Source organism: Amphibalanus amphitrite, unplaced genomic scaffold, assembly GCF_019059575.1.
Source record: "Amphibalanus amphitrite isolate SeventyFive unplaced genomic scaffold, NRLGWU_Aamphi_draft 000244F_arrow, whole genome shotgun sequence".
NCBI classification, from domain to species: Eukaryota; Metazoa; Arthropoda; class Thecostraca; order Balanomorpha; family Balanidae; genus Amphibalanus; species Amphibalanus amphitrite.
In genome coordinates this window covers 105,240-132,342 of record NW_024881739.1, presented here as the reverse complement: position 1 = coordinate 132,342, position 27,103 = coordinate 105,240, and the positions used below count along the sequence as shown (strand labels likewise).

General features: G+C 54.9%; 1 protein-coding gene across 2 annotated transcripts in view; it reads left to right on the top strand.

Moving 5' to 3' along the window:
* Nucleotides 1–27,103, top strand: part of LOC122386233 (polycomb protein Scm-like) — a 72,434-nt gene that overhangs the window by 28,473 nt on the left and 16,858 nt on the right. The window contains exons 1-2 of one of the 2 annotated variants that reach the window (XM_043375231.1): nt 17,896–18,196; nt 26,192–26,534. In XM_043375231.1, coding sequence (XP_043231166.1) covers nt 18,142–18,196; nt 26,192–26,534 — 398 coding nt within the window. In that variant the 5' untranslated portion in view covers nt 17,896–18,141. Of the gene's footprint in view, nt 1–17,895; nt 18,197–26,191; nt 26,535–27,103 lie in introns of those variants that run through there. The other variant, XM_043375232.1, reaches the window with a different exon arrangement.

Genomic DNA, 27,103 nt, shown 5'->3' with positions numbered 1-27,103 from the left:
CGTCACCAGTTTGACGTCCAGTGTCAGCCCAAACTCCTCCACCAGCTGGGCGACGATCCCCAGGCGCCTGCGGATCAGCAGCTCGCCCCGCGCCTTCGACCGCAGCCGCGCCCGGCCGCTCACCGCGTCTCGAATCCATGATGCCACCGCTGCCGAGTCAGTACAAAGTGTCACCGTGCGCACACCCCACGAAATCGCCAGATTCAGCCCCTTAATGGCCGCATCCAACTCCGACATGTTGATGTGCGCTACACTGTCACGCTGCGACCTCAACCAGCACGCGTCCTCCAGCACGTCCCCCTCCGTGTCCGTCAGCACCACGCCGGTCGCGATGGCGCTGGCATCAGTCCACACGGTCGCGCTCCCGCCGCCGAAATCCCATCTTCCGCGGGCGGGGTCGTCCGCGCTGGTTCGTGCGTGAACCGATGCGATCATCTCGGCGATGCGGGGCGAATCCTGGATAGGATCATCCCACCCGTTGGTCACCTCGTTCACCGCCCGCTTCAGCCACGCCGTCGCAGGGCGCAGCCACCCCGCCACTGGCAAGTGCGCCGTCAGCGTCCCGCACCACTGAAACACTGTTCGCCGCGTGGTGACCGCCGGTGGAGCCGGCAGCGCGTTGTCGCGCTCCCAGCTGAGACCTCCACCTTGCCGCGGCGTCACCTTCAGCCCCAGGGCGCGCACCCCGTCGCTCGTCACCCGCTGCGGAGGCTTGCACACAAGCCCATACCGCGCGAAATGGGCCACCACCTCATCAGCCGACGCCACACGCTCATCTACCAGTAGGTCGTCCACATACGCGAGCACCGCGCGTCGCATCCTCTCGTCCACGCCCAGCACCGCTTCCACCACCGCTTTCATGATGGACGGTGCGACATTCAGTCCAAACCCAAGGCGCCCCAAACAGTACCGACGCCCGCGCACCATCACCGTCTGGTAGGGCCACAAGTCTCGATCCACGTGCAGCTGCAGATACGCCTTTTTCAAGTCCACTACCGCCAGCTCCACTCCATGTTGACGCCATTTCCGCATCTGCTCTGCACAGACGTCCGCTCCCGCCGTATGCGCTGGAATATACTCGTTCAGTTGCCGAAAATCGAGCACCGGCCGCACCTTCTCCTTATGCGGCTGCTCAACGGCCATCAACGGGATCAACGCCTTCTCCGGCCCGAACTCCCCCTCGTCATATGGCACCAGCCACCCCTGATCCACCCATTCCTGCAGCTCCTCATCGAAAGCTGCACGTGCCGCCGCCGGCACCGCGTACTGTGCTGTCTCATTGCACAACCCTGCCGGTGGCTTCCCGTCAGCCCACTTCCAGCGGACTACCCACCGCCCGTCCGCCCCTAGTTCACCTGAAAAATCCGGACCGTTTATCCGCAACTCGGCCGGGTCCACCCGCGCCGCTGCCACCCTTGGGGCACTTGCCACGCCCACAGTCACATGGGAGGGGGCACGCACCTCCACCCCTCCCAAAGCCTCGATCCCGTCCATGCCAATCAGGACATCCACCATCCCCAGCGGCTGCTCAGTAACCACCAGAACATCTAGCATCGCCCGATGCCCCTGACACTCCACTTCCACTCTCGCCTCCCCCACACACTCCAGCCGACCCTCGTTCATCGTCACCAGCACCGAGCGCTTCGGCGCCCAGGTGCGGCACAAACTGGTACGCACCAGCGTGCTCGTACACCCCGTATCCACCAGGGCAGCGGTGCGACGACCGCCCACCCTCACTTCCACCACTGGCAGCGCGCGATTCACTGGTCGTGTGACCGCGCTCGCGCCTGCGCGGTCACATGCCCGTTTGGGCCCTCCGCAGGCGCCACAGGCGCCACTCGCTGCCGGCACACCGCCGCGATATGCCCTACGCGGCCGCATGTCCAGCACCGCCTCGGTCGGAACCGCTGCTCCTCCCGCGCTGGTGGCGAAGTCGTCCGGCGGCGTCCTGGAGACGGTGGTCGCTGGCGTCCCGCAGCGGTGGTGCCCAGGACCGGGGGCTCTTCCACTGCCGTCACCCCCACGCTGCGGGCCACCCGCAGCATCTCCCGGAGCCCGAGACGCTCCGCCCGGGTCCCCACCCGCATTCGGAGGCGGGCTTCCTCCGGCAAGCCGCTGACGAACTTCGCGTCTAAGAGCGAATCCGGTACTGGGCCGTCGATGAACAGAGCTGCGAGTCCCCGCAGCTCTTGCAGGTACTCTTCGACGGTCTCACCCGGCTGCAGGCGGCGAGCTTGGAACTCGTCAAAGGCGTCAGTCCAGGATGGCATATAGGCATCCAGCAGGGCGGCTCGCACGGACGCCGCCGATGCCTGTTCCTCAGGAGAGAGGCCGGCCCAGGTCGCATAGGCCGCCCCAGTCAGTCGCTCCGGCAGCACCGACACAAAATCCACGCCACGTCGCTCGCAGAGGGCGCGAAACCGGTCGAACCACTCGGCCACGTGTCGCCCGCCGCTATACTCTGGCACCACTCGAGAGTCAAAAGCTCGGTGCTCAGGCCGGTGTTCAGGTCGCGCCACAACCGGCGCCTCGGTCACGGAAGACTCCACTCGTCGTGACACCGCCGGTGACAGCACCTCCACCGGGTCCTCCGCTGCCGCCACGTCCGACTGGCCACTGCGCTCCATCGCACTCTCGGGTAGCGAAGAATCCAGAAACGAAGAAAAAGCCGAAATAGCTTGTAAGAGCCAAAAACTCGTACGACCACGTGTATATTGAACCGCACGGCCGGCCAGCCAGAGCGGGACTGACTGGCCGGGCCCACACTCACCTCACATCAGCCCGTCGCGGCGTCGGCGAACAATGGGGCCGGGTCATCTTCCTCACTCGACACCCGGCGCCGAGTAATGGCTGCCGCCGCGACGGGCTCACAGGGCACACTGCCATGCCTGACTCACACACTACACATGCCCACGACAACTCCTTATATAGACATACAATATTTGGATAAAAGTCACGAAAGTGACAAATTTCAGCTTCTAATATGTGAAAATCAAGAGCAAGCGTGCATTTTCTTTGGTCTCCATTACTGTATTTGAAATATAAAGCGCAGTTTGATGTCTTTTCCCTGCATTCCTCCGCACCGGCCGATCAGTGTATCACCCGGTGACGTTTTTATCAGTCAATGAAGCCGTCTGCGGCTCTGGTGTCTGGCTGATTGTCCAGTCCCGCTGCGTGCCGGGGTAAACAATGGTCCGGCGCGGGGTGGCGGTGACGGGTGATGGCCGGACCCCCGCCATCCCTCCCCATCTGTCGGCAGTAAAATCAGACCCGCCGTCACCGGACCACTCCGCCGGAATGGTGAGGAAAACCGTATCGGGGTATTAAACCGGGTCAGGGTATCGAACGGGCTGGTCACTTCGTGAGCTGTTTGGCGTTTAGGGGTATTTGAAACCGATTTTCGAGCAAATCAATGGGGATTATGAGTATTTTGTGATTGTGTTCTTTCGATAGTAGATCACATACCGCTTGATTTGTTGGGGAAAAGAGACCCTTCTTTGAACGTAAGATGTTGTGAAAAAAAGGACCGATATCAATGTATATACGTCCAGGGGCGGATCCAAGGGGGGGGTCACATGGGTCATGGCCCCCCCCTTGAGGCCCGGGGGCCCAAAGACCTTCCAGGGGCACCACCGGCCTATCAGGGGTATCACAGTCCTGACAGGGGCACCACAGGACCGCCAGGGGCACCACAGGCCTAGCAGGGACACCACGGGCCTGGTGCCCCTGGGCCCTGACAGGACTGTAACGCCCCTGACAAGCCTGAAGTGTCCCCGGCAGGCACGTGGTGCCCCTGACAGGCCTGAGGCGCCCCTGCAAGGCCGGTGGTGCCCCTGGCAGGCCTGTGGTGTCCATGGCAGGCCTGTGGTGCCCTTGCTAGGCCTCTGGTGCCCCTGACAGGCTTGTAATGCCCCTGGAAGGACTGTGGTGCCCCTGGGCCCTGACAAGCCTGAGGTGCCCCTGACAGGCCAGAGGTGCCCTTGCTAGGCCTGTGGTGCCCCTGGCAGGCCTCTGGTGCCCCTGACAGGCTTGCGGTGCCCTTGGAAGGACTGTGGTGTCCCTGGGCCCTGACAAGCCTGAGGTGCCCCTGACAGGCCCGTGGTGCCCTTGTTAGGCCTGTGGTGCCCCTGGCAGGCCTCTGGTGCCCTTGCTAGGCCGCTGGTGCCCCTGGCAGGCCTCTGGTGCCCTTGCTAGGCCGCTGGTGCCCCTGGCAGGCCTCTGGTGCCCCTGCGCCCGGAGAGGACTGGTGCCCCTGAAAAGTCTGAAGTGCCCCTCGGCAGGCCCGTCGTGCCCCTGACAGGCCCAAGGTGCCCCTGCGAGGCCGGTGGTGCCCCTGGCAGGCCTCTGGTGCCCCTGGCAGGTCTGTGGTGCCCCTGGCAGGTCTGTGGCGCCCCTGGCAGACCTGTGTTGACTGGTGCCCCTGCTAGGTCGCTGGTGCCCCTCACAGACCTGTGGTGCCCCTGGGCCTTGACAAGCCTGAGATGCCTGGCTATGACAGGCTCGTGGTGCCCCTGATAGACCAGTGGTGCCCTTGCTAGGCCTGTAGTGCCCCTGGCAGGCCTCTGGTGCCCCTGCTACCCCTGCGCCCTGAGAGGACTATGGTGCCCCTGAAAAGCCTGAAGTGCCTCTCGACAGGCCCGTGGTGCCCCTGGGCCCTGACAGGCCCAAGTTACCCCTGCGAGGTCGGTGGTGCTCCTGGCAGGCCTCTGGTGCCCTGGCAGGTCTGTGGTGCCCCTGGCAGGCCTGTGTTGACTGGTGCCCCTGCTAGGCCGCTGGTGCCCCTCACAGGCCTGCGGTGCCCCTGGAAGGACTGTGGTGCCCCTGCCCCTAGGGGTGCTCATGGGCCCAACAGACCCGTTGTGCCCCTGACAGGCCTGTCGCGTATACTTGCTAGACCTGTGGTGCCCCTGCTTCCTGGCAGGCCTGTGGTGCCCCTGGCGGGCCTGTGGCGCCCCTACAAGGCCGTAGGTGCCCCTGACAGGTTTGTGGTGTCCCTGGAAGGACTTTGGTGCCCCTGACAAGCCTGAAGTGTCAAGGACAGACCCTTTAGACGCCAGGGTCAAGTTCGTCGGACTGACAACGATTTGCTTACCTGATAACGTTCCTGGTAAGTACTCATTACTCAGCGTCCACAACATATATACACATAGCACATTCATATATACTTGCTTACAATTGGTAAATGTGGTTGTGGCTAAGAGGTAAGATACTGACTAAAAATAAAAAATAAAAATAAAAAACTGAAAATGGGGGCACCACCAAAATGAAGTGGACGAAATCCGTTGAGTTCTTAATTTTGGGTATAGGTAGGGGCACCACTTCGATTCATGACCCTCCCCTTGGAGTTTTCCTGGATCCGCCCCTGTATACGTCAGAGCCTAATAAACATATGTAGGCGACATAATTTGTACACATGTCTCCGTTAAGGTTTAAATATAGAAGTCATGTTCCAGCGATCGATTGTTGCTGTGTCGGTGGTGTTGCACCAAAGCCTGTCACATGTTGCGAGCAATGGCCTGATTTCCTTGTGATAAAGAAACAATGCTGCCTGGATGGCCCTCACATACGGGGTATACCCAATTCAGCGTTACTTTTGACTCCAATACAGTGATTGATTGATATCCATTCTAAATTCAAAGTAGTTTTATACACTTTCCCGAAACCATCTATGAATTTACTGCTATCATTGTTACGTAACAAAATCCTAAGCCTTTTTTAGACCTATACATACGCTCCGTTATTTATCGATGCTGTATTTCGATCGAATTGTGACATTACATGGCGCACATCTGCATTGCTGTTCGCAGTTTACTTTTACATTTGTCTGACCGAAGTTTTAAAAACAACTTCCATTAATTCCAAAATAAAGTTATTCCCTATCAGCTATTTCAATTGAGGCCTGAGAGTAAAGTCCACCCAGAGACCACCACTTTGGCAAGACGCCCGTTTTTACCCATCGGCTGTGCTACAATCACAAGTGCGTTAGCCAAAAAAGTCCTTGCTGATTTGGGCTTTATATTTTATGACGACCCGCCCCAACAACGTTACCTAGGTCGCCCTAAATTCTGTCATTCCTCTGTCGATTTATGATCCTCCGAACGTTCCCATTCCAGTGTCCTGGGATGATTGCTCTCTGTATTACCCTCAGAGGCCAGCGACGTGTCTCTGTCCTCCCTGGTATTACCCCCTCGGTAATCTGGGTTTGTCCCCACCTACCCCACTCTAACTGGAAGGTATAACCAGCTCTGACCGTGTCGGACAGCGTAGCGGTCGGTTTTTTGTCACCGAACCTCGGCCGACACCGCCCCCTGCTGCAGGGCGGCTGGGGCGGGACAGCACCGCGCCGCCATCCGCTCCTAATGATATCAATTTGTATCCGGCGCCGCGCGCCCGCCGAGGCCCATTATCCGCGCACACCAGATCCATTTAGATTGCTCTATCGGACTATTGTCCGCAGAGGACAACAGGTGCGAGAGGTCGGGACGGGGTGCCGCCCCCTCCGTCCGGAGTCCGGCTTCGACTCCGGCTCCGGATCACCAGTCACCTGAAATGTGTCCGAAACACCTCGACACGGCAGGTGGAGATAATAGGTCCACTTTGGACGAGCCATCTCGCCTCTGAGCTCACTGGCATCCTAAGAGACTGACAGACACAAAAGAGAGCGTCCAGTCTACACTCGCCTGCCTGCTTGTTCAGATAAAAGCCGGGGCGTGGACAGTCGGGGTGCCCAAATGCACTACTCGTACAGCGAGCTGTCGAATGTCAGTCAGTACACGGGTCGAATTGTGGAAACACACGCACGCAGCCCATTGGAATGCTTTATCTCGCATTCCAGCATGAACCATTTTAGTGATTTGGTCCAAATCCTGACATAGGCGGTCATTTAGCAATACACGAAGATCTCTGCAGGGAGCACAGGTGGTAACTGTTATATTATTTACATTTTTGCACTTTAAGATTCCTAAAGGTTATCTCATATGGATTATACCTATCAGTGCATAACAGCATGTATATTGCGACCGGCTTTTATGGAAACTCTAAGCTTGTGAACTGAGTAATTGAAGTAGAATATTGGCGTAATTTTTGCTACGAGACAAGGTTGGTAGTAAGTTCTTTGTCATACTTACAACAAAACCACCAAAAAATTATGCCAAAAGCAATTACACTTTATTTATATCCGCATCATTAAAATCGCCGTTGATTTGGTAACATCGGGCGCGTTTATTTGCCATGCTTCGAAAATCTTTGAGTTGTGAATGAGAGATCCATGAGTCAACTGTTGTGCCATGAATTATCTACCTCGTTCAATATTTGAATCAGCCTCAATCGGTTAATCAATTAATCAATCAATCAGTCAACGAATCAATTTAAAATCATTCTTGGAAATCCCGATTGGAATTCTGTATCCGGCACATTTACAGCCTCCTAGTCTTAATCTGAAGTTAACTATCCGAAAATACGGATTCGCCTCTGGCTTACGGTAGTTTCATCACCACAATAAAAATGGTTTACGCGACTCCGGCACATCCGGCGCAATTTCCCGACCCGTATAGACAATTCATGACGGCGCATTGGCTCCTGAGGCCTCCGAAGTCTAAACACCTCCTGCATCGGCTCTGCTATTGTTCGCTCACTATCGCCGATAGACTCTGTGCACTCGGCACGTTTTTACGAGCACGGGCAGCAGACAAAGACGACCATAAACAAAACCATTGGCCCAGATGTGGACGGATTTCGCGTGGCCGGCGCACGGGCATCAGCAAACGAAACCCGAGCCGTAATATAGCCATAAAGGTGGCCGGCGTCGTGGGCCACTCCCAGCGGCCCTCTGAGGCGGCCGGCAGGCGGGGAGAGCGGCGCCGCTCGTGCCGTCAGCACGCGCCGACTCCGCCCGCCGCGGCCGCAGTCCGCACTCGGAGCTCTGTAATGGAGCTTTACTAGAGTGAGTGTCTGCATGGACGGGCAGGCGGAATGGCTGGCGAACTTTGTTCGCTATGGATAGCTTATTGTCACGCATCAGGGGAACGAGATTGCGGTCAAAGAATTGGAGTGCTTATTGAGATAGATGTGGGCTTTCATACTTTTCAGCAGCGTGGCCCCAAGTCTTACATCGAAGCAATTGACAGCACCAATGCACAGCTAGTGCTGCCAGTAAACCCCAAATACCACCGATACAACTAGGCACCGTAAACGTATCAAATAAATTACCTTATAGCAGACGTACTGACGTGCCTTATCGCCTCACACCTCAGGCTCTCTGTGGCCACAAGTGTGAACCGAGTGACGGCGCCGGCCGCCGGGGGCGAAAACCTTCAGTACCTTCAGCGGCGGCTCTCTGAGCGTTCCTGTGAGAACGTGCAGTGACGACACCGGGTCGGTCGCCCGGCCGGCGGATCCGTGGGAGCGGAAGCTGGGTTTTTACTGTCGGCGCGTGTCCCGGCACCGATGGCAGCGCGCCGCCGCGGCGGTCCGTCAGGTGCCGGGGGTGATTAGACACATAGTGCATGGGAGAAAGCACAGACGGTGTGGGAAATGTGCGCCCCGAATTGGGACCTCGTGCTGTTGGGCACATGTGTATAACATACATTTCTTGGGCCCATTTGTTGCAGTTTTAGGCTGAGAAGCATTATTTAGGCGATACAAGAGCAATTAAATAATTCACTTGTCATGCATACGGATTCCATTGTCCAGTAGGTCTAAAAGCAATGTAATCCTGGATATATCGGCTAAACACCGAATGAACAGCACTCCCTTTCATTTTATTCTTTCATTTAGAATGCCCATTGCCCATTACCTCGTACAGACCCCGACCACCGCTTAAAGTAACCGCCACAACTGTAGCACCAATCCGCGGCCACAATGATGGGCGATCGTGGTTGGGCCGCAGCCCGTGATCACAAACTACACATCCGAACACCATCATCACATCTCTCGGCGCCGCTCCTGATGACCTGTTGATGCGGGAGCGGGCGGCGCGCGGGGCACCTGGAGCTCTGATCACCCCCCGTACCGCGATCCACTGAAAGGCTGATGGCACGGATGATTAACCCCCGCCACCGAGGGTGCCAGGCCGCTGGTATCGGGGGATGATGTGGCCGGAATACCACCACAGCAGGCGGCGAGGATCGGTCTGTCAGGTATTTGACCTCAGTTGCCGTCTAGCCGAGTGTTGGACTTGCTGAGATGAGAAAATGACAAATCTGACTCTACGAGTCACCAATACGAGTGCCGAGGCTTGCGGCTACTACCCCGATCCTCAGGAAGGTCCAAGGTTTCGCGGATTAATAGGTCTTATCCGCAGAGGCACGTGAAAGGGAGATTCCGTCAGTAGCTTGTCAATCTGTCGATCTGACACCATTCCAAAGTGATCGACGACTGACCTCGCACTTTGACCCCACTTTGGCTTTATGTCAATTCGGAGAGACTGAAAAATCGTGCGGTTATTCGCTGCTTGCAACAACATGCGCAGTCGGTAGCGATGCATTTTCGTCACGAATGTCGTTTAGAATGTCAGTTTCAATGAATAAATTGACGTTTATAAGGAAATCGGATGTGTAGTGTATTATGTAGTTTGAGACTTGAGTGGATGATAGTTACGTGTAAAATGCGAGCCCATACGCATCAGACACCACCAATGCTCAGGAATGTCAGTGATGTGACGTCAGCATTGCATCGTGACGTCATCCGTCTGACGTACGTCATGCCGACGGACTCATGCCACGGTCACGGGTCGCACGTGAGATCTGAATTATCTGCCGAGTGCCGCGGTGTCTCACCCCGGAGCTCCAGCCGGTCGCTCGTCGGTCGGTACTACCCCGGACTTTCCGCGCCCCGGCGGGGATACACTGGGCCGGTCCGTGTCGACAGGTGTGCTGTCTAGACGACGGCGTTCTCGTCATGCCGGACACAATCGTGACAGGATATTAGGATTGTTTCGGGGATGTTGAATGGAAACAGAGCGCTTGTTGTGGTGGAATAAGAGGAATTTTATGTGGCACATTAGAGGTCCTACATCTTATCTCTGTGTTCAAGGCGAGTGGTGTCACACCACACCCACAGTCCACACAGGTGCTTAGAAGTGTTTTGTCTATCCGTGGTGTGTTTGAATCGTCTAGCTGTGGATAGAAGACCATTTACCCATTTCTCCATTCAAACTATCGTAATTAAAATTGCAAGGCAAATGACCTATTGCTCTACAGACAAGCTTAGTTTGCTCGCAGGGTGGAAGCTGGCACACTTTTATATCCTAAAGTCTTGCATACACCATACATATTATATCTCCCGTCAGTTGAGCAGTGTTCAGTCAGCAGACAACTGTGCGCTCCGGCTTCTCCTCTGACCGCGGCGATACTGTTCTGTGCCTGCACTGCAGTCTCCACCCATCTGAGCGCGTTCCTGCGCCGTCGGCGGCCGTCGGGCCATCTCTCTGAACCGTCGCCGCCCCGCCCCAGCACCATCGACCCATCCTGACTCGAGTCTCGAACCATGACCCGAGCCGGCCGGCCCATCACTTAGTCGCCGCCCGATTACCCGTAATTGGAGTGTAAGTCGGCGCAATTATCGCCTCACGTGCGCCAGTACCGTCTCTCGACGGTGCGGCGCGGCGCGGCGCCGACAGGAATGCGTCGGGATCGCCGCTGTGCGCCGCGCCACGCCGCACGACGGCGAGCGGCGGCGCGGGGTGTCGAGAAGCCCCATCACCGGCTGCTGAAAGGTTGATGGGATGAATAGCCACCGGGAGGCTGTAATGGTGGAAGGGAGTAATCAGTTGTTGGTAGTAGGAAGGGGTTATTATGCACCGCGTGAAATTCCTACGAAATGGCTCGTGAAAGTCTTGATAATTTGTAAGTAACCATACTGGCTTTTTCGGATGGCCTGACAAAATATAATGGCATTACTTTAATTGTCAATCCTTGATATCGTTGCCACAGTCATATTACCTATGAGACTGTGAATGTCATATTTTGTTTCTTGAGCCCCACCTTTGTCACTTGCAAAACGATTTCGCCAAAAGAACACCACCTTTACTCTCGCTGGTAGCCAAATGACACCGGCTTAGCGCCGCACTATCGGTTTCGAAGTGCGCATTAAAATTCATCAACGGCTTGGCCGAGCGTCTCGCGAGAAATACCACCTCGTAAACGGTTCTAATCCAGCATTTATACCACCGACACGGTCACAGCGGAGCGGGCGTGCCATTAGAGTCGGCCTAATTCCCTGTGAGGGGCGCACCCTCACCGGCCGGACACAGTCTGCGCACGACTCCCACCGTTGGTATGCGACTAGAGCGGAAGGACGCTCTCCTGCGCGTGCACGCTGCCGGGAGTTGCTGCATCCGGAGCGCCACGCGACCCTGTGTGAACTGCCACTGCGCCGCTGCTGCCGACGCGGCCGGACGTCCCGGCGCGTGCGAACCGGCCGCCGATTTCGCGAGGAAGTGCGCCATTTGCCGCGCCGGCGTCTGGGCTGGCTTTAAAGGGCGCCGTGGGAGCGGCCGCACATGGTGAGAAAGTTACACGGAATGAATGAAATTTTCGGAAACGGTGCCCGTCCGGCCGCATCCGGCGGAGCGCCGGAACGGGCGTGACATATGGCCGAAATGGCCATCACCGCTGCAGGGCCGGCGGCAGTCGCTATCCGGCCACCGTCATTGTGGCCAGGGGCACAGCGCAGCTAACTGTACCCGGGGTGGCAACGGCCGAAGCGGCACTGTGGACATAGGAACGGTCTCATCATGGGACGGAGCCCTCTATTCACTTCTAAAGGCGACAATTCATGTGTGACCAAAGTAGTGGACGGCTTGAGAGTCAAGCTGTGACGCTGCACCACATGCCCCGGCTGTTGACATTCATACTAGGCGCCATTGCATTCTGCAACAATGATCACGTATCGTTGTGAAGTAGCGGGCGGGGACACCATGCATTGAACTCCCACAGGTGACAAATGAAAAACATAGAGAGCTCCCAGCCCAGTCAGGTGGCAGCTGCATAGACACGAGAATGATATTGAAGCACCACTTTCAAAGTTCATACTCAGAGAGCCATGACGACCGATCTACCGCACCATTTCCGTATGACAGCAGGGGTCACAGACCACTCAGCGACACCCTGACGGGGGTACGGTCACCAGAAGCGGCGTCGCACGTGAACCGGGCGTCAGGTGCACAACCACCAGGCTCAGTCGCCGCCAGCAGCGTGCACTGTGCCTCGTATCAGATCGCCGCGTTTGGTGAAACACGCGGCGTGTCGGACCGGCGGAATGCTAATTGTTCAGCATTGCATCGCGTGCGACTTTGGTAAGGCCTGTCGGAAATACTCAATCGCTGTGCTGGTGTACCATGGTGCCAGGGAGCGAGGTCACCGGTGCTGGGGTGAGGGGTTAAATAGAGTTTGAACGTCTATGCTTGGTCACGGGCTAGAGCGAAATTTAAAATATAAATGCAGTTGCAGCGGTGTTCTAGGAGTAAAACAGCTATAGTAAGCTAGTAAAAATTAATCTAACGTGTGTCGTTCAATATGCGCAGCTGTTATGTTGCGTCTAAAAGATGAAATTCGGCCGTAAGCGGGCTCAGACACAATTTTGGATAGCATTTGAGGAAGAGCGCTGCCCTTGGATTGCTCCCTCCAGTCGCTGCAGTCAGATTTGGTGAAAGGACTTTCAACCAACTGAAACCGTTGTTTGTGCCCTTCACCCGACACATGTCAAAAGCTTTACCAACTATGGAAGAATCTGGAATGCACGCGTGGAATAAACACGTATCACCTACTTTTATCAACGGGCAGGGCGTATCAGCCAGGCTGGTTCCCATAACACTGCACTGGTCTTGCAGAGTAGATCAGGGTTACTTTTACAGGAAAAGTCGAGAGGGGGAATAAAGTTCGGGGCAAGGGCGGATCCAGGGGCATCTGAAAGGGGGCCCAATGCCATTAGATTTTGTTAGGATGGCGCCTGCAGAACCTTGCCTACCCCCAAATCCTACTCTCCCCCCGGGTTCTGGCCACTTGATAGGTATTGTTACTTGTTAGGTTGCCAAAAAAAAAAATAAATTAGCTAAAAAAGCCTGTCCCGTAGCTCAGTTGGTAGAGCATTGGACTCCCGGTAGTGAGAGCCCGGGTTCGAGACGCTCCGGCGCTCGATATTTGAGACTCCTGACGGGGATGGTCTGCGGTTGGTGGGAGCAGCCGCAGCCAGTTGAAGTCAGTTGAGTGGGACAGGCCGTGTCCGGCTTTGAAGGGCACGTTAAACTTTGGCATCTAAATTCTCCCGATACCCGGAATTGCGCGATCGGACGGTAGGGGTCGGGGTCTACGCAACAAGCTCTGCTTAGCGTGGGCTCCGGCTCTGTCAATCCGTCCATTCAAACATTCGAACAAAATTTATAAAAAAAAATATACGTAGGTTACCTTGGCGGTAAGGGGCGGGGGAGGTCCCAACTTGACTGCGCCCTTGCAAATGTCAATCAGTATGTAGTATCAACCTATTACCCTGGCCAAACATCAAGTAGCGCCTTCCTAAATAGAGAGAGGTTAACACGTGACTATTTTTGCTAGGCCAAGACCGATTGAAGGACCCTGGTTCGAAGGAAGACCCTTGGTTCGGAGAGATCATGACCCCCGTCCCCCGCCGGTTTCTACGCCGACGCATGTAGCGATATGTCAGTGATTGCGAAGAGACGGAAGAGACAAGACAAGAGACGGTCCCACCGACCATCCGATCGGTATCGGGTCAAATCTGGAGTTCCCGCTGCACTGAACGTAAAATGGTTGGATGGAACCTCAAATTGAAAATTATCTAAGCGCCAGCAACGTTGATTGATGACTAGCGTCTGATCAACGATGATTATAGACAGGGGTGTAATTTTCCCCGGGGTGCCCAGCTGTAGGGGCGCCAGGCCGCTTAGGGGACGTAGGGGCGCCAGAAGGTTACAAGGGCGCCGAGAGACCATGATAAGGGCGCCATTCTCCCAGAAGGGCGCCAGTAGATTAAAATGCTATATGATCTAGGGACGCAGAGAGGTCAGAAGGGCGCCGCACAGTCAGTAATGCTAAGTTGGTAGGGACGTAGGGGCGCCAGACGGTTACAAGGGCGCCGTGAGACCATGAAAAGGGCGTCATTCTCCGAGAAGGGCGCCGAGTGATTGAAAAGGTTATATGGTCCAGGAGCCCTGAGAGGCCAGAAGGGCGCCGAACAGTCAGTAGCGGTAAGTTGGTGGGGATGTAGGGGCGCCAGAAGGTTACGAGGGCGCCGTGAGACCATAAGAGGCGCCATTCTCCCAGAAGGGCGTCAAGCGATTAAAAATGTTACATGGTCTAGGGGCGCTGAGCGGCCAGAAGGGTGCCGAACAGTCAAGGAATGCAAAGTGGACAGAGACATAAGGGCGCGCGCGCGAGATGGTCAGGAGGGCGCCGTTAGACCATGAGAAGGACGTAGTGCTGTCAAAAGGGCGCCAAGTGATTACAAATGCTATATGATCCAGGGGCGCAGAGAGGTCAGAAGGGCGCCGAACAGTCGAGGGATGCACGGTGGACGAGACAAAGGGCGCGAGACGGTCAGGAGGGCGCCGTTAGGCCATGAGAACGGCGCAGTGCTGTCAAAAGGGCGCCACTCTCCCAGGGCGCCGAGTGATTAAAAACGCTATATTATCCAGGAACGCGAGGCGGTCAGGAGGACGCCGTTAGAGCATGTATGTATGTATTGATCTAAAAATCCATCCACATAACATGGTTTTTCAGGATTCAGCGTCATGCACAATACAGTAAAATGCAAGAAGGCAATAGGCACTGGCAGATAAAATAAGACAACTAATTGCACTAAAACCGGAATAAAACACAGCACCCCAAGATCTCAGGCTTCGCTGGCCGCCACTGCGCGGCGAAACGCGGTCAGCGTGGGCTGCTCCCTGACGGCCGGCGGCAGCCGGTTCCACGCGGCAGCAGCGCGGTAACTAAACGTTCTCTGTGTGGAAGAGAGCCTACACTTCTGCAGCTCCAGGGCGCCAGCTTCTACAGAGCGTGTGACCCGGCCAGACACCTCAGAGCGGGACACAAACATGTGGCGGATGGAGAGAGGGCAAGCTGGTATGTGGAGCGCCTTCCACACCTTCAGTAGGTCCCTCTCCCACACCAGCCGCTCCACTCTGGGCCAGCCCAGGGATGCCAGAGCCGGCCCGATCCTCTCCCGACGCCGCACGCCTGTCACGATCCGAGCACTGAAGTTGATGAGTTTTTGGATCCGAGTGAGTTGATTTTTTGTGGTTCCGCCCCACACCGAAATGCAGTACAGAATGTGAGGGAACACGTGGGTCTCAATGAGTAACTTTAGCGTTTCCTGGTCAAAATGGTGGCGGAACTTTGAAAGGGATATGAGGAGGGCATTGCACCTCCTGACGATGTGACTGATGTTGGCGTCCCAGGCCAAACACGAGTCGACAGTCACCCCCAACAATTTGATGGTTGGTGACGGTTTTAAGACTGACTCAGCTATGCAGATATGAAAGTTTTCGACCTTGCTGAGAGTCTGGCGGGTTCCGATGAGAATGAAGTCGGTCTTTTGAGGGTTCATTTTAAGAGAATTTGAGCTAAACCAGTGTTTCATGACATCCAAGGAGTTTTCGACACGTTGTTTTAGTGATGCTAAATTTTGAGGGTCAGGACGCGAGTGATCGAGCAGCTGGGCATCGTCAGCATATGCGATCATCCGACAGTCCGGTAGATGACAGTGCAAGTCGTTCGTTAGCAGGCTGAAGAGGATCGGCCCGGCTATGGATCCCTGCGGAACCCCGCAGGGGACCGGTAGGACTGTTCTGCCGCCCCTGACCAGCTGCCCCCGGCCGCCAAGATAACTACCAAACCAGGTCGGGTCGATCCCGTACCACTCCAGCTTGCGCAGGAGGACGCCGTGGTCGACGCTGTCGAAGGCCTTGCTGAGGTCAGCTGCCGTGACTGAGGAGACCTCTCCCCGCTCTGAGTTCTGGCTGATCCATTCGACAGCGTCGAGCACGGCGTCCTCCGTGCTGTGACATGATCGGTAGGCGTACTGGTTGTAAAATAAAATGTTGTGGTCCGATAGGTACCGCGACAGTTGGTCACACACAACCTTTTCAACAACTTTTGACAAGTGAGATAAAAGTGAGATCGGTCTGTGGCTAGATGGTTCGTGTACATCACCGCGTGGCTTAAGGATCGGCACCACCTCGGCAGTTTTCCACGCCTCAGGGAAAACACCTTTGGTTAGGGACACATTCACAAGTCGCAGCAGGTGGGGGCCAATCACATCAAAACATGCGAAGGGCGCCGTGCTCTCGGAAAGGGCGCTTGTATCATAAGACTTGTGGGTGCATTTTCATCATTGTGGGGGCATATTGCAGGATTGTGGGTGCATCTGCCCCCACAAAGAGATATAAAATTACACCCCTGATCAGGTATAGAATATGAGTAGCGAATTGATTAAAAATGGGCTCAAAAATAAATTTGAAAGGGGGAAATTCCCCCTTCCCTCCCTAGCCGTTCACACACAATTTGAGAGGGGGAGCGGAATTTTCGAAGGGGGGAAATTCCCATGTTCCCCCCCTTTAAAAGTAACCCTGGAGTAGATATTCAGTAAACTATTGCGGTCAAGAATTCGTTTGATCTGTACGCTACTTTTAGGTTCATGTCAAGAAACAACCTATAATAAAACACTGTAATAAATAAATTAACGCCGTGTAAATAAGCATTCATACCAGGCATCACTACAACTACCGAAAACTATGATACCTACCCAAAAATTAGTTGCATGCGATACTTTTACTGTTTCGGTACCATTTGCATGGAACTCGAAAACAGCCACATACCTAAAAGTGTGTAATCTTACATCGTGTAGTTGCCAAGTTGGTGACATGCAAATTGTTCTCGTGGTCAAAGCGTGCGCCAAGTCATTTGTAGTTAACAACGATTTATTTCAGGTGAAGACCTAGATGAGAATAAGATAAAAACATACCAAGGTGTAAAGAAAATGTCTCGTTGACGGCACCATGTGAATCAAGAACTTCACCAAATTTTAGGATTTGTTGTACCTATGGCTAAATTATAGGATATCATCAGTAAACTTTGGTATCAAAATAAGCTCTATGAAGTGCCAAGTCATATTCTGATCTGAAACAATGAGCAATGTTCATTTTTCAAACACGATTGTCATTTTACCTTAAAGACACCATTGAGGCCAACTCTATGGACTTCAATGTGCGGTAGGTAGCAAAATGGTTATCAGACGCAATCATAACTTATTGCTTCGCAACAAGGTCGGAAAGAACGAGGATTGTGTTGCGTTATCAATTAGTTGTGTTCGATTGTACAAAGCTGCATTGCTACGGTTGACTGTCACCGAAAATTCTGTATTCGTTAGGTTGAAGCTACTTATGGAGTCAAAATGATAGAATAGCCAATAGCCATCCTTCCTTCAGCTGTTTCTTCCTTCATGTATTGACAGACATGATTGGAACTGCTCCCTTCTGTACGCCAAGTACACACAATCATGTTCTTGTCACTTCGCGATATATGGACACCATGACTAAAAAGCCAAACTGCTTCCGATTCTGAGGGTCAACAATCTCTATCGCTCCTCGTCCGTCGTCCCCTCCTTGCTGGTTTTCCGGCTGGCTGCGCCTCCCATGACTGCCCAGCTCCTCTGTGAGAACCGTAGAGCATCTCCGAGTCAGCGGTCGGCCCGCAGGACAGGAAGTGCCTGGGGCAGTGCGCCGCAGCCGGACACAAGTCAACAATCTGCCGGCGGTGCGCACACACCGTGTCCGCTCCGATCGGGGCACCTCCGCTCGCGCCGGAGCTGGCCGCTGATTGGCGGAGCCGGCTGACCTCCGGTAGCGCGTGCAGCTGCTGATTGGACGGGCGGCGGCGGCGGTCGGCCGCACTTGCTCGTCGTCGGTCGGTGACGGAGGTCTGTGACAGTGTCGCGTGAGAGAGACGAGGACATAGTGGGTCGACGATACGATTTAATACAGCATCGGTGTGGTTGAGTAGTGTCAAGCAGTAGCCTGACATTGCATCGAAAGAAAACCCCAGCAGAGAGACGAATTCTGTTTGAGTTGCTGAGGACTGTGATCGCGTGTTTTCTCACTCGCGACCGGTTCAGCTCCGTGAAGAGATCATGACCGATCTCGACTCTTCAGGTCCAGTCATCTGGCCCAAGTGGTGCTACTCAAGTAAGTTGTGATTTCACTGCTCGAGACAGGAGTTTGAACGGCTCGGGCTCCTGTGCATGATGAGAGCTGATTAAACATGCTCAGTGTGACGCCGCTGCTGGATGATATGGAGGGTTATCATGTTTTGGCAACTGTTTGCTGAGAAATGCATCTGTTTTTCTTATATCTGTCATAGAACTATCTATTATGTTTCCAAAGTATGGCTCATTATGCATCGACGGATTAGAGGAGTCATTCCGTTCTTGTGACTTATGCCCAAAGAAAAATGCAATTTCATTGGAGTCCCTTTGATTACGTTGTTCTCAACTGAAAAACATTGGTGGCATTTGTAATCGCTTATTTCGTGAGCATATACTGCTTACTTTTATAGCACAGTAGCATAAAATGATTGCATACTTAATTAACCCGCGCCCTGATGGGGGGGGCCATTTTGGCCCCCCCCTGTGGTTTTTCTTAAATAGCGAGAAAACGGCGGCGCGCAGCGCCGCCAAATTTTGGGTACCTTACCGGGCATCAATTTGACACCTTCACACAAAATTTCAAGTCACAGGTCACCTCAGGTCAGGAGTTATTGAGGTCAAACTGAGGTCATGTTCGAGCAAAAATGAGCAAAAAACATGACATCTTGAAACGCTCACCAATTCTACAGTTAACAAGCAATTTTAAAGTTCTTTATGTGGTTGTGTAGAGAAAAGACGGCGCTACAAAACTGCTATCTCGGATTTTCGAAATTTTGGGATTTTGACCCCCAAAAATAAAAAAAATGATTTTTTTAGAAAAACTCAAAAAATTTCCAAAAAAAATTCGAATTTCGAAAAAACCGGAATATATGTGATAGTCCCTGCGCTCTTCGATATACATACCAAATTTTAGATCGATAACTCTTTTTTTGGCCAAGTTATAGCGAAAAAACTGTTAAAAATTGATGACGTCAAATTTTTGAACTCAATTTTTAGCAATTCTAGACCTCGTAGCGCAACACGGAGACCACCATTGAACTCCCCGTGACGAGCTGCATCGAATCGATACCCATTTTATGCAAAAATATCAACTTTGAAATTTGACCTAATTTGACCTGACCTTGACCTGACCTTGACCTGACCTTGACCAAAACGTAACCTAAGCTGGCCCTAAAGTCTGTGTGACCCACATAATCGCATTTGTCATGTAAAATGGACCATAAAACATGTATCACACGACACTTTCATATTGTGACCCCCCCAGTGACCTGACCTCTGTGACCTGACCTGGTATAAGTGACCTCAAATAGCAAAATATGTGTTTGAAGAACATTTCTCCATCGATGATTTTCAATGAAATGCATTTTACTCGATTTTACAACGCATTTCTTGAAATGCCTGTAAACGGTGAAAATTCGACCTTTGACCTGACCTGTGACGTCATCGGTTTGACCGAGGTCAATGAAATTGGGTCACAAGGTAGTTCCCCGCTGGGGCTATCCAACACCGTTTACCGCTTGTCGCTATGTTGCGTGGTTCTCGAGATCTGAGGGGGGGGGGCCAAAATGGCCCCCCCCCCATCAGACCGCGTTGCTCGGCAGACCCCATCTGGGCGCGGGTTAATGACGCTAATAAGTTTTTGTTTTGTATGTCGACATACGCCATTATCTAGGATGATGCATTCCATTCCTTCAGTGTTATCCCATAAAAAGGAATTTCGCAGGATAGGGTGCTGTTAAGTCGTTCACTTTACCTCTGGGATTTACCTGTTCAAGGAATGTAGCACTGTTGGGACCGAAAACTTCTTAAGTAGCCGATACGCTTTCCTCAGAGAAGGAGGAAGATACCCAAACCCAGTTTGAAATCGATTGTTACATGACAGAGTACGTTTCGCCTTAACACTGACAAATGTCTGTAGGTATTAGATACAAATTTTACCTTATTCGTAATGATCTAAACATCTTGCAATAGTCTAGAACGCTCATATAATCCACGTGCTCGTTGTCGGGCATTGCTAATGCAGATGTCATACAATTCAACCATTGACACAATAACTTATAAATCAAGTCAACAGATTCATGCCTGGTGTTTCAAAGGACAACACGTTCTAATACTAGTAAGCTCGTCGTGAAACTTGTTTTCCTCACTTCGCAGGTGTTCCTGCGCCGCAGATATCCGATAATGCATTCTATATCGCAATGTTCCATTGTCCCATTAGTTTCGTCATAGTACCGCAATAACCTGGCCGGAAAACGACAGCACACGATTGTTTACAATTGAATGATGATCACTGTCAGCCTCTGCGACTGTACACTTTTCCGACATACTTCCATCTGATCTGCAAAGTCTGAACAAAATAAAGGGGGAATCCATCCTTGTTGGCCGAACAACTTGAATTCACCCTTTCTATGAACGGCACATTCAAACAACTTAATGTCATTCCAGCGTAGATGTTGATTCTAAAATTAACGCTGCATAGTTCACTTTATCGCCATGCTACTGCTATCGGGAAGATCGTCGATAGTAGTGCTGCAATCGCGCCCAAAAATCAAACAGGTACCGCAGATCGATGCTCTACTGACTGGCCCCGGTCGAGCCCCCACGGTTCATCCAAATTTCAGTGACCACTGCGCTCAATAAGCCCCAAACGAGGCCAGTGGAAGCCGCAATCAATTCGTCTGTATTGTTTGGAGGGCTCGATAGATACCACTGGAGTGATCGGCGGGCGATCGACCGGCTGCAAAGATCACGTCAAGATCAATACTGTCATAGTTGGTCACGAATAGACGGCTGGCCGCTAACGTTGCTGCAAGTGGATGTAAAACAGGGATATGAGATCAGGGACTTCTTTCTCCAGCGTTGATAACGTATTTATTTCGTTTCAAATCGGACAAAAGTAATAGAGGTAACCTCACAACTAGGAAGAGAAACTCCACTGAGATTCACTTGAATAAGTTACACATGCATGCCATCAGTGCATCCCTGTTCTCACTTTTTAACGTTTCTAGGCTCACGTTCCGTGTCGTCCTCCATGGGGACGATACTGAGTGGAGCCCAGACCGGCACTAACACGGCCGGCGCCGCGTGCGGGGACGCTCGTGCTGCGACCGGGACGGCCGAACACCAGCTTCTGAAAACCGGGCGCCGCCGAGCCATTCCGGGCCGAAATAGACATCTGGGCGATCAGCACTGTGGTCACGCCATGTTTGAGCGCCCCTGTCGAGCTGGCAGACCGTCAGCACGACACACTGTCAGAGTGACATGCTGTCAGCACGACAAACTGTCAGAGTGACGTGCTGTCAGTCCGACAACATGCCTAACTGATCAACTGGCCACTTGGTTGGATATTATATAGAATTACTATTGGATCGTCACGCCAAGACTTCGCCAGATGTTATTGATTTCTGGCGGCTACTGCATTCGATCATTTGGCAAGAATTGCAGTCATTTCATGACAATTATCATTCATTCCAAAAATAATGCTAGAAGTACAAATCTCTTTGTCTTCGCAACTGCTGTGACAATTTAATTTCTCCTGATCATTTTGACAAATGATCACATTTTGACAAATTATCACGTTATCAATCATAGAATACGGCCAAACACTCTCCATTATTGACTTAAACTCTCAACCGCACAATCGGCTGGGTTATAAGTGACCTTGTGCAGAAGCGGCAAGACGATCAGTTGGCGACCTGCCTACTCGATAGGAGAAGGGGCCGGTGGGTCTCCACGAAAACACGCCGAGCCTGATGGCCATCGGCGAGCGGCTGTCGTTTTTCTGCCGGCAGCTTGTTGACCTTGCGTTCACTGTTGTCCACCTGCACGGACGAGCACGCGCCAACCGACCGACCAACCGACCAACCGACCGGCGGCGACCGGCGCGGCGGCGACGGCAGGCATCGCTAGCAGTACAGAAAGGCAACGGTGGAAGATATAGAGAACTGCTGCGGCAACTACACAGTGGCAGAAGCTATAAATCGGTGCCGCGGCACTCACCGAACAGCTAATGTGTAGGACGTGGGAAGGCAACTCTGCTATTATCAAATGATAAATACGCAATGACGTACCACTTTGAATGAGCCGTGAGCTCGTCTGCCTTAGTTGCTATTCTGGGCGACGTTAATGCAGCTGGTGGAAATCTGATGAAGGGACAGCAGCTGCTGGTCCGGTCACTGGCAGCTGGCCCGCGGTCACTGGCTGACAGCAGCTGGCGTTAGCTGCAGTGTCCCCAGCTGGAGTGTCACCAGCTGCAGTGTCACCAGCTGCAGTGTCACCAGCTGCAGTGTCACCAGCTGCAGTGTCGCCAGGTCCTCCGCCGTCTGTGGTCCGGCTCCGAGAACTGACCGCGTGGCTGGCATCTCTGCACGTCCCCTTGACATGAATCTGATAGACGCGCGGCCCCAGCGACCCGGAGCACGCTGCAGACCCGCATTCTGCCGTCTAAAAATCGACAAGATCCTGACGGTGGCTGCTGTGGCGATCGTGGGCGGCCGGGGGACGGGGTGGAGGGGGCGGAGGCGGCCTTGGATGACCGCCGGTCGTGACTGCACCCGCTGACGACGGCAAACGACCACCACTTTCCAGCTCGGCGGCGGTGCGCCCACGGGAGCCGGCACCGCGCGCGACAACGGCCTCACCTTGAGCGGCCGGCGACGGGCCAGCTCGGCGCCGATTCTGTCCCAGATAACCTTTCCTGCAACCGGTCTGCCCGGGCGCCCCCTCCCTGTCGGCCGACTGCCCCCGTCCAACCGCATTCTCCGTGCAAACCAGGCTAAACGCTGCGCGTTTTTGCTGCTGATTGCAAACCGATATCGGGGAAAGCTCCTGGTCGATGGCGCTGCAGGTCACGATGAGCGGCGACTGACTCGGCAACTGTCCTGGCACGCCGAGGCGAACAGTGGCGCGCCGGCGGCGAATGCGCCACTTCTGTATCGCGTGAGTAACGACCGAGATGCGATCTACCGGCCGGAATCTCCGCGTAAATGGCACCACATGCTAATTCTGCGGGCGAACGCCTGAGTGCGCGGTGCGTCCCAAACCTCGGCTCCGCCGCTTGTCACACGCAGTGTCGCTTGCGTCACCAGAGACGCTGCACCTCGGCCGTCGCTCTGACCTGCATGCCGCTCCGCTCAGCCCAGGTGACGGTCGGAGTGGCGGACAGAGGTCACTCCGACCAACACGCTTCATTATGCACCCGGTCAGTGACGCATATCGGAGACGCGCCGAGGTCCTTCCGCTGGTGACCTCCGGTGACCGACGCCGGCGAGAGTCACCGAGCGTCTCTCCGCCCCTGTGCACTGAGGCGCGCTGTGCAGCCAGGCGGCGCCGTACACAGGCCAGGTGACGTCACAGCTGACCTCGCGACCCTCTGCATACTTGCACGGCCCCGGCCGGCCGCGGGTCGCCGTGCCGACAGCGGGTCCGCCTCCGACCACCACCGGGCACCACCGAGGCGCGACCACAGGAAGGTGCCGGTATCGTCTGTCCCTCTCCGTCGTTCGCCGTGGTGAGCTGAGGAGGAGACTGGACTGTTGGTGCTGGCATTCTTGTGGTTTGGTCGGGTATCGGTTTTGCGTTCCGCGGTGGCGCGTCCGGCTGCTACCGCCGAGGAAAGGGGCCAGGGGAGGAGAAGGTCGGGAGGAGAGACCACGGGTAAGTACTGAGAGAATAGAGACAGAAACTGGTTGCCCAAATGTCAAGGACTAGAAACTGAGTGTCAAAGTTGAGCCCGAAGCCATGCCAGATGATAACACCGGAGACCAGCAACGCTCAACGTGGAGCTCAGAGACCAAAGAAAAGAGACTCGAGACGGTGGACCACCCGAGAGTACGTTCTCCCGCTGCGTCCAGCTGACCTACGCATGCGCATTTTGTTAATCACCGGGCTAAATCATATCTTCTGTTTACTTGTCATCCAATTAGTGAAGAAAGCACCCCACCCATTATGCTAAGTCATGCACAGACTGCCCATGGTAATTACGCTCGGGCTGGTCGGCCGGCCGGCCCCGCCCATCTCGAATGTGGACCACACCTCGGCCGGCGTTACTCAGGGTCCGAGCGGCGGCCCACCGACCTCGGCTGACCCCGATTGTCGCTCTGACCGGCCGCCAGGGGGCGCCTCTGCGGCTGGCTGACCGCTGCACTGCAGCTGCGCTGAGCTAGGCCGGTCAACACCTCAGCGAGCAGCACCAGCCAGCGCTGGGTCAATGCAAACACTGGGCTGAGTGGCTCCGCGCGGCTCCAGGTGGACTCAGCAGCAGCCCCGCAGCTTCACTGTTGCAGGACCAGCCTTCGAGGCTCCGGTCACCCTTCGATAAGATCGGATCAGACTGGCCGTCTGCCGATCACCGAACCGGCGTTGGTGGTCGTCCATCGCACGGACAGATCACTGCGTCTCAGAGGACCGCGAGCTCACCATCGCTCCGTCTCGACTGCGCAGTTTGATGCTCATAGATCGACGCACAAGCAACAACGCAGTGGGAGATTTGGAAGTCACAACTACGAAACAGTTATGCAACCCACCTCTCTGTCTCCACTGCTGAAGGCACTGCGATGCTCCCTATCGCTCCGAGCTCACCTCGAGGTTCCCGAGTGTCTCTTTAGTCTCTCTAGACTTTCGAGTCTGATTCGAGTCCGGCGTGGTCTTGTTCGTTTCTCCCCAGGTGGTGGCACGACGGCCTTTATCAGCATGATGTGGAGTTCGTCTGACGAAGTGGTGGGGCAGGAGGGGTGCGATGAAGGCGCGATGAGCTCACTGGCGATGACGACTGATGACGGTTGAGTGATGACGGCTCACCGTTGACAGGCCAGTGGGCGGTCATCTATCCGCGGCCTTCGCCGTTCGCCGAATCTCCGCTCCCATCGCATGCAGTTATGGCACGGGGTCAGACGGCTTTAAGATGAGCGGATAACAGCTCGAATGAGTGGGAGGGGCGGCCGGGGAGGGGCGCCTCCACTCCGAGTGGTCAGATTGGGGGGAGGAGCCGGGGGAGGAGGATCTTACCATCCGGCAGGTGCGCAAATTGAAATGCGGCTCAGGATTAGCGGCTGTTGGTGACCTCCAAGCGCAGCGGGTGACGGGGTTCACTCGGCCGGCTGGCTGGAGCTCGTGTGGTGACATCTGCCGGTCTCTGCGACAAACCGACCACCTGCACAGCCCGGATCCACCGTCAGCGAGCTCGTGGACAGGTGGACAGGACAGGTGGATTGATGGAGAGGTGGACAGACGGGGAGCTAACGGGCCGTTCTGCAGAGTAGCCGGCTCAGCAGTCGCCCGCGGCTGAACCTGATGTCGACACGTGGTCGGGCACACTCCGGGGTGAATCAATTAGACGCGCTGATGGGCTTCTGCAGAGGCCATGAGACGCGAGCTCCGAGCCAACCGGAAAGTTTTATAGGTTCTAACAGTCCGTGCCAGGTGCTTGGGTGTCATTTCCCGATCGCTTAATGCTTTGTTTTGCATTCGCTCGTAAAGAGCCATTAATGAGTCGCGCTTCTGCAACCGTTTCGCCCGAGGCATTAGCAGTCGTGACTTTTTACAGGTGCTTGAGAGTTTCATCAGTCCTATCTTGGGCTCTGGTCATTATTTACTTCAGTTATCGTTTGGTCATCACTATGTAATGTTTCTATCGTCGGTTTCCTTTAAAGGATTGCCCCCATATGTCAATCGTCCAGACATTTTTTTCAGAGATAGCCTCTCTGTTCACAATCCTCGAATTCCTTCGAACCCGGTCGGTCCCTTTTCCCGATCTGACCTCTGCCATGATTGAGCTCTCGTCCGCCCGGTGACAGCGGCTGTCGCCATTCTGACCGATCCGGAACGCCACTGACAGGATGTCACGTCCGCTGGTCCCGCGCTCCTCCCTGAATACCGACCCAGCCAGAATATTAGGACATCTGGCCGCGTCCCGATCTCGATCAGCCGCCGGTCGGTCGGCGCAGCGCCAGCCGCGTACGCCGTCCGTATTTGGAGGTGGCCGCTGACACGGGCCGCCGTTCGGGGTCATGACACGGTCTGTGGTCGCTGATTTCAGATGCGCAGACCGACTCTGTGGAGCTGCCGTCGGGCCCCAGCCTCACGCCGGCCGTCAAACAGCGCCGCAGGAAGAGGACCCCGGACCGCGCCGGCGAGCTGGTCAAGCGCGAGGCGGCCACTCCCGACCGCAGTCCCAGCGGCTCGCCGCGCTCGCTGGCGTCGCAGCGCTCCTCCTCGGAGCGTCACAGCCCGGCCACGCCGGCGTCGATGGCGTCGGTGGCGGCGACGCCCGTCACCAGCCAGCCGGGCGTCGGTCCGCCGCAGCCGCCCAGAAACTACAGCGACTTCATGCGCAGCCTGGCCGCCAAGTACAACAACAACAACAGCAGCACACACAATGAGTGAGTAATCGACCGTCAAATTTGATGGCCCCGCGAACAATTTGTTCGACCAATGCAGTTTCAGTGTCTTTAGATCAGGGATGTGCGATAACGCTTCGGCAAAAATGGTTCTGCGGGCTCTGTTTTCGTTGTTGTTTCTAGCCCAGCCGCAGCTAATGCTGCTCTGACAGTCGCGTCACCTGCACCGTTTTCGATATCAACTCCGGTGATTAAGCCACAGCCAAGGACATCAACATTCGAGCCGTGTAGCAGGTCTCCCCAGGAGCCAGGATCAGGTCAGGGATGAGGACCAAACCGGCTCTCAGACAACAGACGGCTACCGTGGGCTGTGGCTACTGTAACCGCTCCGTAACGACCACCGACGGCCGTCGACGGCCGACGCTCCCGTGCGACTTCCCACCGCCCGTCACAGAGCAGCTCGGCCAGAACGGCGCTCCCAGCGGCTCTCTTTCTCCGGGCGGGGTGTGCGTGGTATCGTGGTACCGTGCAGCCGTGAGCACGGTAATGACGGCCAATGGGGAGCCGCACAGCCCTTAACCGGGCCACGGCACCATCAAACCGACAGCCGG